Source organism: Parasteatoda tepidariorum, chromosome 8 (genome assembly GCF_982258835.1).
Source record: "Parasteatoda tepidariorum strain Cologne lab strain chromosome 8, Ptep-v5.0, whole genome shotgun sequence".
In the NCBI taxonomy this organism is placed as follows: domain Eukaryota; kingdom Metazoa; phylum Arthropoda; class Arachnida; order Araneae; family Theridiidae; genus Parasteatoda; species Parasteatoda tepidariorum.
The window spans coordinates 106,768,837-106,786,523 of record NC_141762.1 but is presented as its reverse complement, the minus strand read 5'-3'; the positions used below and the strand labels follow the sequence as shown (position 1 = coordinate 106,786,523).

Below are 17,687 nucleotides of genomic sequence, written 5' to 3'. Positions count from 1 at the left end.
TGTGCAAACTGTAATGCCGAATTAGTACCTCTTCAACTTGACAAAAAATTGCAAAGATGCTGGATAAAATGTACCAAAGAGAAGGAGAGAAATCTATTGCATATAATAAAACCTAAATGATACTTAGCAACTTAATAATATAAATGAGAAATTATAAAGTTTCTTTTTATTCTGCTAGTTGTGCTTATTTTTATTACAACAGTCAATCACCGCGCAAAAAAAATAAATAAATATACAGGTTAAAACTGAAATGTGAAAGGAAGCACAAAAGCAGTTGTAATTAAACTTTGGTTGTTTATGTTTTTATTAGTAAGCATTAAAAAAAATATGCATCTTAAGACAAGTAAAAATTTCTTTTGGGTATGTATTTTGAACACTAACAAACTTAAAAAGGTAAGTAAATATTTTGAGATTTTATAAACCCCAGAGAAAAGTGACATACTATATAATTTATGGGAAGGTAAGTAAATATTTTGAGATTTTACAAACCCCAGAGGATAGTAACATACTATGGGATTTAAAGTACAATTAATACCTTTTTTGATTCTCGCATCTGCCAATGGCAACGAGTGCTCTTACATCTGTGCCTCTCATACCATAGTAAATAAGTTCTTTGGCAGCTTCAGAATTCTACGACACTCTTTGTAGGCATTGATGGAGAACCTAGGATTGCTTTTTGATTTTACTCTACAAATGCAATTATTGAAGCTATCACTTTGAAAAAATTAATAAAACAATGATGAATAAACAATGATGCCAAAAATCTGTGCTTAAAGAAACCTTTTTTGATTTAAAAACTATTGTAGGAGATGTAACTATATATTTTTTATAAAATTATCTAACATTCTCAACAAAAATTAATTTTTAGAACATTTAAAATGCAAAAGATTTTAACCTAAATTTATTAAGAGTAACAGTATTATATAACATATTTCAAATCCAAAGTAAATAGTTTATTTGCCAAAGAATATAATATTAAATAATATATGTTTATCAATACACTGTTTTTGCTCCATTAAAAACATGGAATACTAACAAATTTTGAAACATGATAAAGTATTTATTAACCTCTTTTTAACTATCTAAAATTTAATCATGCATTATAAATTGCAAGCTTCAAGAGAACCAAGAACAATAAAACGAAATATTTAAATTATTATAATTCAATCAAAATTTTAATGACTTTACATTTCAACTAAACATATAAAAATTTGATATCAAAGTATTATATTAATAATGTATATAAAAGAATGAGTTCTTCATGTGAGTCAGTTTGATGAAAATGTCACTTTTGAACATTACTTATTAAGCATTATTAATTAATTATTAACTGCATTTCAATGCTTTATTGCTTAATAAGCATAATTAACTATTATTAACGACATAGTAGCATAAATATAAAATACTGAAGCAATAAATATGTTTTAGCGCTAATGATTTAATAATAAATAAAGAATAAACTACTTTTTTGAGAATTATCTTTAACACAATCAAGCTTTAACCATAACAATGCTTATAAATAATACAATATTAAAGAAATATATACTGGTAATATAAATTAATTTGAAATATTTCTTAATCTTACAGAATTATACTCCTTTATAAATGTATTTTATTTTGAAAATATTAGAATCATAAATAAAATAATACAGCATACACACAATAAAAATTTGTTTACACTGGTAACAGAAAAATTTTAAAAAATCTGAAAAATAAAAAACATAAAATTCAGAAAGGGACCTCTTTTCCTTGGATTGTAGAATACAAATGAATTATTTAACAAAATTGAAAAAAAATTTAACTCATTCTATAATTACATTTCTTAAATAATTTTAAAAACTATCAGAAAATGCAGTTGTTCATGGTCTGTATTATTTTAAGACTTTTTAGAAGCATTATGACTTAGCTTTCAATTTACACACGTAAATTTATTTTATAAATATATTTTTGTAGTAGAGCAATAATACGTAAACATTAAGAAACCACACTTGTTTATTAAACTTATATTAGCAATAAACTCAATATAAAATATATTTTTGGAATATTTACTATTTTTTCATTAGATGAAATTTAAATTAAAGTATTTTTATAAGTAATAGAAAATTAAGTTACTTATATTATCACTTATTTCAAATTATTTCTATAAAAAAAATTAATCTTGGTTTCTTTTTAAAAAAGAGTTGGTTTTAAACTGTGGTTTAAAAACAGCTAACCCTGGAAAGAGTTACTGAGTAGGGGAAACAGTATAAAAGTTGTATAGATTTTGTGCTGCTACTGTTCGACTCATCTACAGTCAGTTAAAATTTGCAATTTTAGCATATAACATTAATGAATTCTATTTTCTAGCATAACCCCAAGCTGTTATGATCCAATGAAAAACTTTCTTCTGCACTCTTTAGAACTTTTTAACAGATCAAGTTTTCTGAAAGAGAAAAAGCTGATCTACATCCTTAGAAGAGTACCCAGTACTGAAATGTTAGATTTATACATTCTAGATTAAAAAACTTATTGTTCGATTCCTGTAAAACATAATGATAAATACTTTATAATGTGTTAAATAGAGAAACAATTTGAAGGTAAATAATACCAGTCTTACTAAATAGTTATGAATAGTCTCAACAGTAGCTGGCATTTTTCTCCACTGACGCTTGTACACAAGATCAGTATCTAAATTATAGGTCTGAACAAGAGCCAATGCTTCTTCCATCTTTGCAAAAAGATAAAAGAAGAAAATTAGGAAAACCTGGCTTGCAAGTTAGAATGCTTTGGAAATAATGTATTATCACAAGAATACAAAAACATAAAATTTAAACTAAAAATAAAACAGTTTTTTTAATTACAATATCAATAAATTTAAACATTTGAAAATTTAGAAATATTCAAATATTTTTTAATGGAATAGTTCACGTTTGCAAACATAAATATTAAACATAAATAATTCTATTTAAACTAAAACACTCAGCATAGTCAGTAAAATTGGTGTTTCAAAAATAAATAAACATAAAAATCAAATGATCATCAAAATTTTAAGGACGAAGAAGCCATTTATTAGTCCTTAAAGTATTCTTTCAAGTATACAGTGTTTGTCCAAAGTCTTTTTAGAAGGGCACCCTAGCCTACCTATCCTTTCATGTGCCCTCCTTGACCTTTTATAACAAGCCATCATCGCTTAAAAACACTGTCCACTGTTTAAACAATAATTTTACACAGGTAAAATTATCTGCATACATAGGTTTAATTCTGATTACTTTTGTCAGTATAATTTGCAACTGGTTAAATTTTTATAATTTTCTCTTTTTTTTTGAAGGGTATAATTGATGAATTTTTTAACGGATTTTAAATTCTAAAGTTATTTTTTCAGTACCTTTTTTCTAAAAAAAAGGCATTGAAAAAATTTTGAAAAAGAAAAGGTTTCGTTAAATATTTATTTTCTCGTAATTTTCAGCTTAAATTATAGAAAAAAGTTGTTTATCAAAAGTTTTTTTCAAGTTGTTTATCAATAATCATTTAGTTTTTAGTTTGCTTTAAAAAAATTTTGCACAGTGATATTTTTAGTATGCCTTTGATTAATTTTTTCTTGTAAACTACAAATTTTTTTCTTATTTTAATGATGAGTGAGAATTACTTTTTGAAATACACACATAAAATAGTATAAAAGGGTAAATTTTTTAAATAGTATAAGAGGAAAATTGTTGAGGATCAAATTCAGGTACTACATAATATTACATATTTTTACAGTGTTAAGTGGGTGCCTTTTCAAAACTCTAAGCACTTTTTTGTGAGAAAGCACCCTGACCATTTTTATTCCTAGGGAGAACTCTGTGTATAATGCTTTCATCAAAGATTTTTATAAAATAATAATTTAAATTTAAAAGTACAAAGCAAATAATAATAATAACACTAAATATTAAAACTAATGTTAAGTACGAATAAGGGAAAAGTTTGACAAAGGAAATTGCACAACTTCCTTTTAAATATTTTTAAAAGGAAATTGATTTAAAGGCAATATTTAAGACCTAGTTTTAATGCCGTGATGGCTCAGGGTATAGAGCTCTTGCCATCCAATGAGGTGATCCGGGGGCGAATTCCTCCAATGACTGGAAGATTCGAATTCCGCACCCGGCTCGCATCGACCCTAGTGCTGGCGTAAAATATCCTCAGTGGCAGACGGATCATGAGTTTGAGTCCCCTTGCAGTCAGATTAACCGTGGGATGTCTTAGTGGTTTTCTTCTCCGTGTAACGCAAGTGCGTGTTAATTTTATTAAAAAAAAGGCTCCATGAAGGCAAATTTCTCCCAATACTTGAAAACTTGTCTTCTGGATTATGCTCAGAATTACAAGGCTACGTAGTAGAACATTGGTAGTCATAAATCCAAAATTGGGTCAGCTGTTCAATGACGGTTATAAAATAAAATTGTCATGGAGGAATCACGTTGGCGTAGCAAAAAACAAATTCCCTTCCCAATGAGTTGTCCCACGATCAATGACAGGGCTATATGAATTCCACTCTCAGCTTACTCCGACCAGAAAGTTAAGTAAAAGATGATCACTGCATATGGGTCACGGGTTAAATTCCCTTTATCGCTGGGCTAATGTTTTTGTGGAAGGTACACGTAAGGTTTTCGTGGTTTTTCTCTCGATGTAACGTTTGCCGTTTTCTGTGTAGGTGAAAAGATATATTTAACATTTATTGTCATTTAATGGAACTGCAGGAAGCATGCTGAAAGTATCTTTCGGAACAGTTAACAGGAACAGCAAAAATATCATATTTGGAAGAAAAAAAAGCGTAACTTATTACTATATTGTCCCAAATTCCTTCTTTACAAAAAATGCGAAGCATATAAATAATAGTAATTTAATGATTTTATCAAGCTTCTGGTTGAAAATAAGACATTCTATTAACAGTTCTGTAAATCAATTACTTTAATAAACAAGCATTTTATATTTGAAGTATTTTTTTCTCATTTGTAATATATACCAATGTTATGGAGTTTAAAAAATATTTTTACTTTCACATAAAATTCTCAATTTTTTACAGACACATAAATAATAGTAATTTAATGAATTTATCAAGCTTCTGGTTGAAAATAAGACATTCTATTAACAGTTCTGTAAATCAATTACTTTAATAAACAAGCATTTTATATTTGAAGTATTTTTTCTCATTTGTAATATATACCAATGTTATGGAGTTTAAAAAATATTTTTACTTTTACATAAAATTCTCAATTTTTTACAATTTTTACAGACAATATCAATCATAAATTTTATATTTCAATTTTTAAATAATTGCAATCATGTAATAAACAATATATAAAAAAATATATTTTTCAAAGAGGGATATAAAAATTTTTAGGAGAGTTTTAGATATTCAAAGTAATATATAGCTGTAATGCCTATCTGACTTTAGGTGCTTTCGTTACATTTGAACGGCCCAAAAATTTATTAAAGCACTACAATACAATTCCTACCAGAGCCATGATGAATCACACAATACTATTCCCCATCATAAAGTCAACACCCTGTCTTATAAAATTCAAATCAATCAATAAGATATGCATAAAATATCAGCATTTTAATATAATAATAAATTTATGACATATATGGATATGTGGTCACTATTACTTATTTGTTCGAAGAAACATTTTATTACTAACTAACTCCAAGTAGTTTGTGCCAAAAGAATACCTAGCAAATACTAACTCCAACTAGTTTGCGCCACCAGAATAGCTAGCAAATACTAACTCCAAGTAGTTTGCGCCACCAGAATAGCTAGTAAATACTACTTGCAGTAGCAAATATTAACTCCAAGAAGTAGTTTGCGCCACCAAAATTATTCGGAATATGTTGGTAGGTACATAAATTATACGGATAGCTATTTCAATAGTTTTAAATTTTTAAAAAAGTGGCCCTTATATTTCTCACGTTATTTTAATTTTAGTTTAGTCTTGGTCTTTTATTATTTTTAGTCAAAACTCACATTATGCTTTAATTTACTCTATAATTTATATTCTATGGTTGACTGTAATTTCAAATTGACACGCATTTTCTTTACATTTAATTCTATGCTTACTGTTTAATTAACACAATTTTTACATTATGATTTCCACTTTTTTCTTTAAGCTTTACATTACTAGCTGTTTTTTTACTTTACATTTCTTGATTTAATTTATACTCCACATTTTATTTTACTTCATACTTTACTTTATGCTTAGTTTACTTGACGCTTAAACTTCAAACTAGGCTGTGCTTTTTACAATATTTTATTTTGGTGTCGTCTTTACTTTACACTTTATTTTTACTATATTTTATACTTTCTGCTTTACGCGTTACTGCATAATTCAAGCTTAATTATTCTATATTTTACATGACACACTTTTATAAAAATTTTTTGCTTTATACTATTCTATATTTTATTTTATATTTAACACTTTATTTAACACATTACTGTATAATACACGCCTCACTTGAATTTTCGGTTTATCTGCTTTGCACATTTCTTAATGTTTCACACATTACTTTACGCTATACTTTCTACTATGCTTGATAATACTTGATAATTCTGATAGCAGAATTCAAAACTCACTGTGATTTTTGAATCTTGTTATCAGAATTATCAAGTATTGTTGACACATGCATTTTCTTCAAATTAAATTGCAATTGGCTTGAAAAATCAAAAAAGTCAGATTAATTTTATTCAAATCAGATTATTTTCCATTTAAGCCGGATATTATTTTTTTAAATTTTTATTAGATGTCTAGCATGTTTTTAAGGGGTCACAGTACCTTTGCAACAATTCTTTTAAATAAAGGTATAATCATTCATTTTGTGGATGCTTTACATGCTCATTTAACTTATAATCAATAAATTATCTTCAAAAAGTAATTAAACTGTTTAATTTTTTTAACATTTTGAAAAATTCAAAATTTTTAAATCCCTAAGGCTTTTTTATTTGAACATATTTTCAAAAAAATTATTTTCTTAGTGCTTACAATATTCATCTTAACAATTTTGTGCATTCATTTGTTGATATATCAATTAGAATATTTTGGATAGATTATTTTGTAAAAATGTAGAAAAAAAGGTGAAAAATTCCTGTTAGGTATATATAACGTGCTGTAAAAATTTTAATATCTCATAAAATGCTTATTCCATGCACAGTTTAAATAAATGTATTATACTTAAGATAGAAAAGTTTACTTCAAAGCTTTATCTTAAATAGAAAAAATTCCTTAGGGATTTAATTAAGATTAAAACACAAAATTATCATCTATGAGAAAAAGCACTGTAAAATCTGTCTGCTGTGCAAGTTTCTGTATTAGGACAATCTAAAATCATTCATAACTTTCTTAAAAATGTAGATAGATAGATGATTTTTGTTTCAGTGAATTTGAAATAGTTTTAAGTTTTATTGACGCCCGGTGGCTGAGCGGTAGCGCTTCGCGCTGTAGTGCCACAGGTCCCTGGTTCGATCCTCGGGCCGGGCAAGGTTGACTCAGCCTTTCATCCCTTCAGTGGGTCGATAAATGAGTACCAAGCATGCTTGGGAACTAAACACTGGGGGTTCCGCGCTCGGCTGACCATCTGACCGGAACATCTGCTCCTGCACCCCAGAGCCCAAGGTCAAGAAAACTGAGATGGGCTGTCGCGCCACTGAGTTTAGTTTAAGTTTTATTATAAGCAATGAAAAAAATTCGATATTTTGGTCATTTTTTAGGCACTGTGACCCCTTAAAAATATTTAATTTTTTTGCAGACATAAAGCATGTGATTGAAATGTTAAGTAATGAACATAAAAGAATAAATGTATTTTAAATGCAATAGAGATATTTGACTAAAATTTCAAGTATTACCTAACAGTCTCAGAAATAATATTTCTTTTAAATATGGATGTATTAAAACAATTTAAATATCACATTATAAAATTAACTATTTGATATTAATAATTATTGTCCAATATGTCATTTGCAATATTGATTAAAACTAATAAAAATTTCATAGCAAATCAAATAATTCAGATGTATTTAGTTCATTCTAAAAATAATTAAGGAGTGGACTTTAAATTAAAAATATTAACTTCCTGGCTTTTTCATTTTCCACTTTATTTTTCATTTGAGTATACTAGGACAGTCACCAAAATTAAAAAAGCAAGCCTCTCACAGAGACATAAGTAAGCTTTTCTTCTGTTATCTGTTCAATATTAGATGGCTAAATATATGGTTCATCATTTAATTGGAAGCATTTGAGATGCAACAACATCCTCAAAAATATTCATAGAAAAGATCTGTATAATAAAGGTTATTGTGATTTCATAATTAATGTCATGAAATTACTAAAATATTTCTTGTGAACTTAGTTAAAAAAAAATTTTCCTTTTAACTCTGAAATGTAAACTAATTATAATAATTATAATAAAAGGCTAAGAAATAGAAGTCCAATCACTTTTTCTTTTTTATATGTAGTGAAGAGCAGTTCTGGTATGTTAACAACAAATGAAAAGGAACAATTCTGGCACTGCTGGAATAGAACACATGAAGAGAAAGGTATTTTGTTGCCGCTGAACATAAAAAATTTGAAAATGGTTTCCCCTACCTTCCAAAAATATATAAACTTATAAATACAGATTCTATATAAATGATAAATAGGTTTAAGAAGCATTAAATTTTACTCAAAAATGATAACTAGCTACATATTAGATTAAAAAAAAAAAATTTTAAATTTAAATCAGTGACATTTAAAAAAAAATCAAAGTGGTTTAAATTATGATTTTTCCTCCTTCAATACCTATTCATATTAAATAATTCCTTGTTAACAATGCTTGATATTTCTGATTCAAACTGAAATAAATACAATAATGTTATCTTTTTAACATATTAATAACTGGCACATTCATATATTTTAAATAGGCGCTAAAAAAAGATGTTGGTGCATGCAAAATTCTCATTCAGACATGTATTCCTTAATCCAACATGCTAAGCAGGACATGTATTATGAAAAAATTTTGAAATTTTTTAAGCACTGGGAGATCCTGAATAACACACAAAAATAATGGGTTAGCGTTATTTTTTAAAAAATATCTATAAATGTATGCATATAGACATAAATTTATTAAAGAAAATTATTTAGAGTCAGATAATAATAAGAAGAACAAACAGGTATGAAAGTTACAACAATAAATTTACATGTTAAGCAACATACCGAGCTGGTTCCAAGAGTTCTTTAGCAGTTACACCATCTCCCTGCTTTAACTTGATCAATGCCAATTCAGTCACAGTGAAAGGTATCAAATACACATCATCTTTAACTCACTTTTCACTGAAATATTTCCAATTGTTTAGGAATATAAAAAATATAATTAAACAACCAAAAAATCTTAAAGGACTTTTGAAATGAAATCATAAGTTTTTCTGTATTGTTTAGCTTTATTCATTCATATATAGCACAAAATAATTATTTCTTATATTTTAGTATTTTTATTATTCTTTTGAGGTCAAAATGCTGCAAATTTATATTTTGTTTGAAAAAATTCATAAAAAAAAGTTTTTAAATAATAACATGTAATATAAGTCTTATAACGTATAATGTTATTCCTTCACTAAATAGTTTTTTTCTTCCTCTTTTTTGAATGAAATTTTCGCTTAATCATAACACTTCTTTAGAAATTAGAAATTTTTCTCCACTTCTATAAACTTTCTTGTCTTTAGTTAAATAAACTCAGTAAATATTAAATGGTTACCTTTTGTAGAAAAATATCCAACATTCTTTTTCTTATCTAGGGAAAAACTATTATTTGGAAAGGAAGTAAAAAGTTTCTTTTAAAACAAAATTTCTTAAAACTTTATGTTAATAAGTAAATCAAAATCAACCAACTACTTTGTGATTCATATGTTTATGCTTATTATCATCTTTTTTAGAGTATAACAAAAGTTTGAAAAAATAATAGACATTAAATATAGCTTAAAAACATAGAAAAAATATTACAAAAATAAAAATTAAATTTTCAAAGCAAAAAAATTAATAAAGTCTATTTCAACAAGATATTTTTAAATAATGCAACAACCATTTTTAAACTTTTATCAACATTAATTTTACTAATATAAATCTTTATATCAAGAAGCTGGGAGAAAGCTGTGCGCAATTCTTATTAAAATGTAAATTGTGGAAAACACTTTGATTAAAATTTATAAGAAAGTTAATATGAACTAATTTATTTATGTAATTAATCACAAATTAAAAACTGCCTGTAATTACATAGGCGTCAAAATCTAATAAAACAAATGGGATTGATGAATTAGTCACATCAATTATAAATTAGCTATAAATAATTTTAAAATAAATTTCATTCAATGTATTTTATTTTAATATACAAATTAAATTAACAAAACAACAAACACTGGTTTTCATTACAGTAATAATTGTAATTTGATTGAGACAATTATTAGTCAAGATCAGTAGACTACTGATGGACTCTGGTCTACTGATGGAACTATATTTTAGAGTGAATATTTTTAAATATACATTCTCTTGTAATTAAATTGTTATTGCAGAAATTGTTATTGTTAGAAATTGATCAACTTGTATTAAAGATTTTAAAAATTTGCAATACGATCTACAGATTTAGTTTTTAGCCAAGTTATAGAAATAAGCATCTGTACATTGTTTCTAGATTATATTAATTGAACTGTGTTTGTGCTTTTATTTTTATTCATTAATTTGTAAATCACTCTAGTATTCAGCGGTAAATTACGTGTATGTTAACTAAAGACTATAATACTTAAGTACTTTTATACAGTATTTTAATCCGAGTTTTTATTTAAACTCAAACAGCCAATGCTCAATATAAGGACTCTTGCTGACTTAAACAGAGCACTTAAATTATAGTATAGTGAGGTAACATATATAAAATAAAGGTTCTAAAAATGTAATTGTTAGTAATTCTTGCCAGGTAGATAAATATTTTTCTGTAATTTAAAAAATAGATAAAATACTTCTATTTAAATACTTCTTTTAGGAATGAAAACATTTAATTTCAAATGCTATTAGGGAAAGTTTCATGGTACCAGGTGTGCCAAAAATAATGCATGATTTGAAAAATTAAGCGAAGAACGATGGATATTTACTAAAAAAATTTTCTTGTTAAATTTCAAAATTAGATACTAAGATTGTCAACAGATGGAAACTATGGCTACAAACACCATTGTTCCAACTAAAAAAGTATTTGCAAGAGTGTCATGTCTAAATTAATGTCCTTAAACTTTGCTGCATATGGTAGTCATTTAGAAAAAATTTCCTTCTGTTGTCTTTTAATATTATCAGAACTTTTACTCAATTATGTGCAACTAATTTTGAAACTGAAAGATTACCTAGTTTCTTAAGAACAGTAGCAAAGCATGCAATTCTATCACCTTCATTTTTTCTCTAGTTAATAATTCAAATTCTAGGTCATTTTTCTGACAGCTGGCTATAATGGGCAATAAAATAACATTGCATCAAATAGCAAATGGGACTTTCGTATCTTACATTTTAATGAAGAGGTCTATGCAATAGGGAAGACTACAAAAAAGAATGTAAGCTATTTATAAAAACGCAAATGAAATAAGATGAGTCATTCTATAATATTGCTTGTGCAAATAAAAAATACACACAATAGCAAATAAAGCTAATTACTAATAATTACTTCATTCAAATTATTTTAAAACAGAGTTGTTTAAAATCGTACCAAGAAATGACTTCAAGGAAACAATCTTGAATTTGATTGATGTGACCTTAATTAGTACCGATGACTCGACCAAATTAGTATACACCTCTGAGTAGCAATATTAAACATCAGGTGGTGTGCCTTCTTTATCTAGATAAATATAATTATGAAAAAAAATTAGAGACAATAACTAAAAACACACAAAATTTACTGAGTTGGTTAAGTAAGAACATTTTAAAATGTGCAATGTCATTAATTTTGAAACTTCACAAGAAACTTGATTTATGAGTATTTTACAAGATGAAGTTTTAAATAAATTTTATCTAAAACTGATTTTGCCAGTTAAGTGTTACACAATGATTCAAGGCAACAAGTTTTTAACTGTGATAAAACTAGTGCTTTTTTTTAATATATATATTATTTCTTAGGGAAAATTTCACTTCGATATTCAACGTTTTTGATTTAAGTTTAAAAACTATTTTTTATCACAATCAGGCTGAGTTATGAGAGCGAATGCAAATATATACCTATAGCGGCAAAATGACCGATGCACAAAAACTAAGTGACAGTACAATAGACTACACATAAATATTTTTGAAAATTAAAAAGAATAAAACAATTTCAGTACTTAAAAAATTAATAAAAATAAGAATCAAGGAGGAAAAATGTTTTAAGAAATTAAAAAGAATGCATGAAGAAAGATTTAAGGAATAAGAACTTCAAAAAAATATGAGCCCCACACCAGACTCCAAAGAATGGAAATTAGTACTTGATAACAATACTGTATTTTTCACTGAGGAACCAAAGTATTAAACTCAGACATGATAAATGTTAGTGTATTTTTTTATTTATAAGATAGACAAATGATTCCTGAAAGAAGAAATTATCTGAATTTTCTTCAATGTTTTTTTCCTTCAGTGCTTAATTTTTTTTCTTTTTGTATATAAAAAATAAATAAAAGACTTACAGACAAAAGAAACATTAAAACAAACAGATTCCTCCTTTATTGAACTAAGCGTGGCTTTAAAAAAAGAAGAAAATAAAAGATATTAAAGTTTAGCATTAACTGAATAAAGATTGATGATAAAAACCTCAAGTATTTACTACAAAATCGCACAAATCGAGCAGGTCAAAAAGAAGTTAATCAAATGTATGTTTCAAGATTCACATATTATAATACTGTACTAAAAATATTGAGATTTTAAAAATATTCAAAATTTAGCAGTGACAACTGCTGAAAAATTGATAGAAAAACAACAGTAGAATGATCGTATTAGATTATTAATATTCAGTTGCGCAATTTGAATTTTCTGTATCATAGTAATATATGTATTTTAAGATATCATGTGAAAATCAACAGCAACAACTGCAATAAAAAAAACGCAAATCAAGTCTGCGTAAAATCAATTACACAAATAAATATGTGATTAGAATTTCTAGCTTCTTAATAATATTGCATGGAAATATCACGATTTAAAAAATCATGACGATATCAAGTAGCAAAAACTGTAAAAATCGCAACAAAAAAAATTGGTAGTTTCTTTGTAAAGCAAACGATAATAATAAATACATGGATTGAATTTTGTGTGTCATAATAATATTGCAATTTTAAAAAGCACGAGAAAATCAGATGCAGTAACTGCAAAAGAAAAAATAAAACATCGAAATCAGGAATTATGATTCCAAACGCGTTGAAATTTCCACGTACAGTTATCGTATGAAAAATTCAATCTAATTGTAGCCAAATAAAAAACGAGAGCAAATATATAATATTGATTAAATAGTTCCTTTATTACAAATCGGAATTTATTACACATTTAAAATTAAAATTTAAAAGGAATGAAAAACGATAGGGAACAATAATTTAAATGCTAACTATTTCAGAATTACTTTGAAGACCGTCAACTTAATTATTTTTCTATTCGCCTCCGTGGTTCATTAATTTTAACCAAAGAAGTTATTACAGATACAAAGTTTTATAAGAGTTAATTATTACAGATATAAAGCATACAAACTCAAACAAATCTGCTGAAAAAAAGTTCTTTTGGATCTCATTAAGTACTCAAAAAGAAAAAAAGAGGTGCTTGTAAAGGAGGTATAAATTTCATGTTAACGAGATTTTGTGTAAGTGGTGAAATTTAAATTTTTGATTAGCGAAATTCCAAGAACATTTTGTTGAAAAATAAATTATTGATTTACAAAAGTTCGTGAATCAATGATCTTGAGATTCGCCGAATTCTGCAAATTAACAGAAGAAACACATGCCTGATAAGAACAAAAATTCCCAATAATCAACTTTAAAATGAATTTTAAAAATCTAATTAAATAAGTCAAATATATTTAAAAAATAATAGTAGATAAATAAAAAGGATTCTACCTATGCATTATTAGCCCTTACTGTTTACTTTCAAAACTGCAATGAATTTATCTTTAAGAAAAACATACCTTTGGCATCTCCAAGACTAGAAAATATAGAGTTGATTTTACAAAGAATATTTTCTGTAAGTTCGCGAGATTTTGCTATCATTGGAAAACTATTCCTCCAATTATACACCAATTCCTAAAAGAAACAATATATAGCTTTAATGAAATATTACAAGTTACAAAATTATAATGTTATGAATAAATGTTAAAATAATTTATAGTGTAATGAATAAAACAGTTTAACACATTTAATCAGCAATATATATATATATATATATATATATATATATATATATATAACAATTTCATTCTAGAGATTAAAAATGCAATTTGAATATTTAGTAACAACGGCAGCTCTAGACACATTAGTTACCCATAAGATTTCTTTTTGTGTGTAATACAGATTTTTGTTAAACATTTTTAAATAAAAAAATTACAATAATAAAAACAAATTCTGCACAAAAAGAAATCAAATTTAATTTAACAAAAAATAGCTCAAAAATAATATTGATCCACCAGGGGAACGATTAGGTAACAAGCAATTGTCCTTAATTAAGACAAATAACCTATTAAAAATACACATAAAGCATTTAAAAAATTTCGTCAAATAATGTTTTTTTTTTCTGAAAAAATTCTCCCCAAAAGTTTTTTTTTTACGTAAATGAACATTTTTTTTGGAAATATCAACTTTGCCATTATCTCATAAAAAATAGAAGTATATTAAATTTAGAAATATTTTCATAATACTCTTTGTTATCTTGTTTTCTCATTTATTACTAAAATAATACTAAACATTTACATTCATTATGTAAAACATTTACAACAAAAAAATGGATAGTTTTATATCAAATATTAAATAAAAAAAAGGTAATTATTTATACTTAATTCATGAATTCATTATAATAAATAATACAGATCTCAGTGAGCAATGAAGTGAACTCAGTGAAATGGTGTGTCAAAATAATTACTGTTTTTTGAAATAAATTTGCCTTCAAAGTATAGACTTCAGATTTTTTTTTCTCTAGATACATCAAAAATAAATTTGAAAGCTAATTTAGATCATAGTTTAAAAAGTCTTTATTAACAAATTTCCTAACATAAATTTCTTCTCCCTCAATTTTCCAAAGTTGTAACACCAGATATTTTCTTTATGTTTCTCGTGGCCAATCATAAAAAATGAATCATATGACCAGAAAATAAATTGCAATTTAAATATTGTTTTAAAATCACTGAGGTTTAAAGTAATTATTTCTTTAATCAAAACTTATCTTTAAAAATTATACTTACATTTAAATTATAATTATATTTCGTTAAAAAATTCATCAACACAAAAATTGTAGTTGGGTATAATATTAGGCAGGTGAAAAACTGAAAACTTTAGCGAAAACGCCATCTTCTTCACGTATGAATAAACACCAAATTTACAAAAGACAGAATATGAAACTTCTCATTGAAAAACAAATTATGAAAATAATTTTAGAAACTAACAAGTAGTAGGTAATAAAAATTTAAAAAAAAAACTAATTATAAAGCTTAAGAACACAGATTCTTTGCTTTTAAAAAAAATAAGTGATGTAATTCAAAGATGATATGAAAAACTTGTGATACCTATGATGTAATAACAAAACTCATGATATACTAAAAATTTAGAAATGCAATAAATAATACTTTTAATATTTATTTGTGTTCAGAAATAAAAACTTGCTATTAAACGAAATTTGAAAATATTTACAACATTTAGTTAAATGACTTAATTTAAAAGAATGTGTGTAAAATATTCAATTTACAAATTTTTTTACAACAATGAGCTCATAAGTAAATAATCAATTTATTTAAAAAAAATTGATATCAAGAATCTTTATTTAACTAATGATAGTAGAGAATAAAGAGAATAGAACTTGCAAAATGTAAACTTTTTAAAATTGTTTGATATTTTAAGAATGTAAGAGAAAATAATCAAAGTTTAATTAGGCTTAACTTAAAAGTTTAAAAATAATGTTTGTAAACAAAAAATTATTTTAACTTAGGCAAATATACTTTCAAAGAAATTCATTATACTACACTTAATTTTAAAATATTTAATTTTCACTTTTTTCTTAAGCAATCAATTTCATTTTTAAAAACAAAATAATTTGCCATTTTTTGAAAGGTACCAAATATTAAAATAAAAAATTAGATTATAACTAAAGTAATAATAAATGAGCTTTCACTAAACAATACAAGTTTTTTTAAAATCTAATTCAATGAAATCTTAACAATTACAATTAATAACTAACAGATTTTAATTTTGATATTTCAATTTGATTTTAACAAAAAAATTTAATTTATGAAATATGGTATAATTAAAATAAAAGCTAAAAATAAACATAAGATAATTGTTACATTTTTACATAAATTGACATCACATGAAGAATATATGTTAAAAAATTCTGAAACTGAATATAAACAGACTCACTGAATATTTTTGACAGGTAATTTAATAGCCAATATAAAGAAATAAAGAGTTTATAACAAAGGAATATGGTTAAATGATATTTAGAAAAAAGAATTTTAAAAAAACTGGGTCAAAGATTATATTCTTTTATTTTCAAAAATTTAATATAAAAACTAAACTTTAATTTCTTTCAATAATTTTTTTCCTTCAAAAAATGAAGTAGAAATAACAAGAGGAATAGTTCACACTACTTTCTGTACATACAAATAATTACTCATAATTATTTATTTTTTATTAATTATTTTGATTTATTATTAAATTATAAATACAAATATCATGTGTATCAGATATTAATATTATCATGTGTATCAGATATTGGTTTTGGATTTACCAATTAAAATAATGTTTTAAGTCATTAAACTTAATAATGCTGGAACAATCAGACGACCTTTCTGGGACACAAACTTGACAGATTTTCATACTACATACTTTTCTAAAGGTATTGATTTACCAGCTAATCGTTGTTTTAAGCTTGGAACTTTCCTAAAACAGCACATAAAATAAACTGCTTAATATTTTTAAAATTCAAGAGTAATAATTTAAATGCTACATTGCAGAAAAAAAGAGCTAAAGTTCCAAAATGAGATAAAATTATATTACTTTAAAAACTTATGATCATAAAAAGTTTTCCGCAATGATATTTAAATATAGTCTTGTTTTATAAGCAAGACCTTTAATGGAAAATAAGAATAACCTAACATAGAATGGAAATTAACAAAATAATTAACAAAAGCACTTATTTTTGTAACTGCCTGAATAATTGCTTCATAATATATATTTCAGTTCTTAAACAATAGCCCTAACCAACTTAAATAATAGTGTTTTTAAACTTTACTATCAATTATAAATTTTTGATGACCACATAATCAATGATGAACAAGTAAGGATATGACGAAATAAACAATATTGCAAGTACATAAAATATACACAACAGCAGTAGTTTACTTTTCCACAAACTTCTTTTATTTATAACACAGCTATAAAGGTATAATTGGAAGGCATATCAGCCTGGTAATTTCTGAACATAAAAAACAAACAGAAAAAAATTGAATTCTAAAAATATTTTAATGTT

General features: G+C 25.3%; 1 protein-coding gene across 19 annotated transcripts in view; it reads right to left on the bottom strand.

The window, feature by feature from the left end:
- Nucleotides 1–17,687, bottom strand: part of LOC147806647 (uncharacterized) — a 74,337-nt gene that overhangs the window by 29,387 nt on the left and 27,263 nt on the right. For 13 of the 19 annotated variants that reach the window (XR_015428427.1, XR_015428418.1, XR_015428422.1 and 10 more), the window contains 5 exons: nt 14,143–14,257; nt 11,719–11,847; nt 9,198–9,314; nt 2,597–2,707; nt 536–663 (listed from right to left, as the gene is read on the bottom strand). Coding sequence is in view for 1 of the 19 variants with exons in the window: in XM_087149211.1 (XP_087005337.1) it covers nt 536–594 (59 nt within the window). In the remaining 18 variants the exon portion in view is untranslated. Of the gene's footprint in view, nt 1–535; nt 688–2,596; nt 2,708–5,471; nt 5,527–9,197; nt 9,315–11,718; nt 11,848–14,142; nt 14,258–16,693; nt 17,099–17,687 lie in introns of those variants that run through there. The other 6 variants (XR_015428423.1, XR_015428419.1, XR_015428420.1 and 3 more) reach the window with 5 other exon arrangements.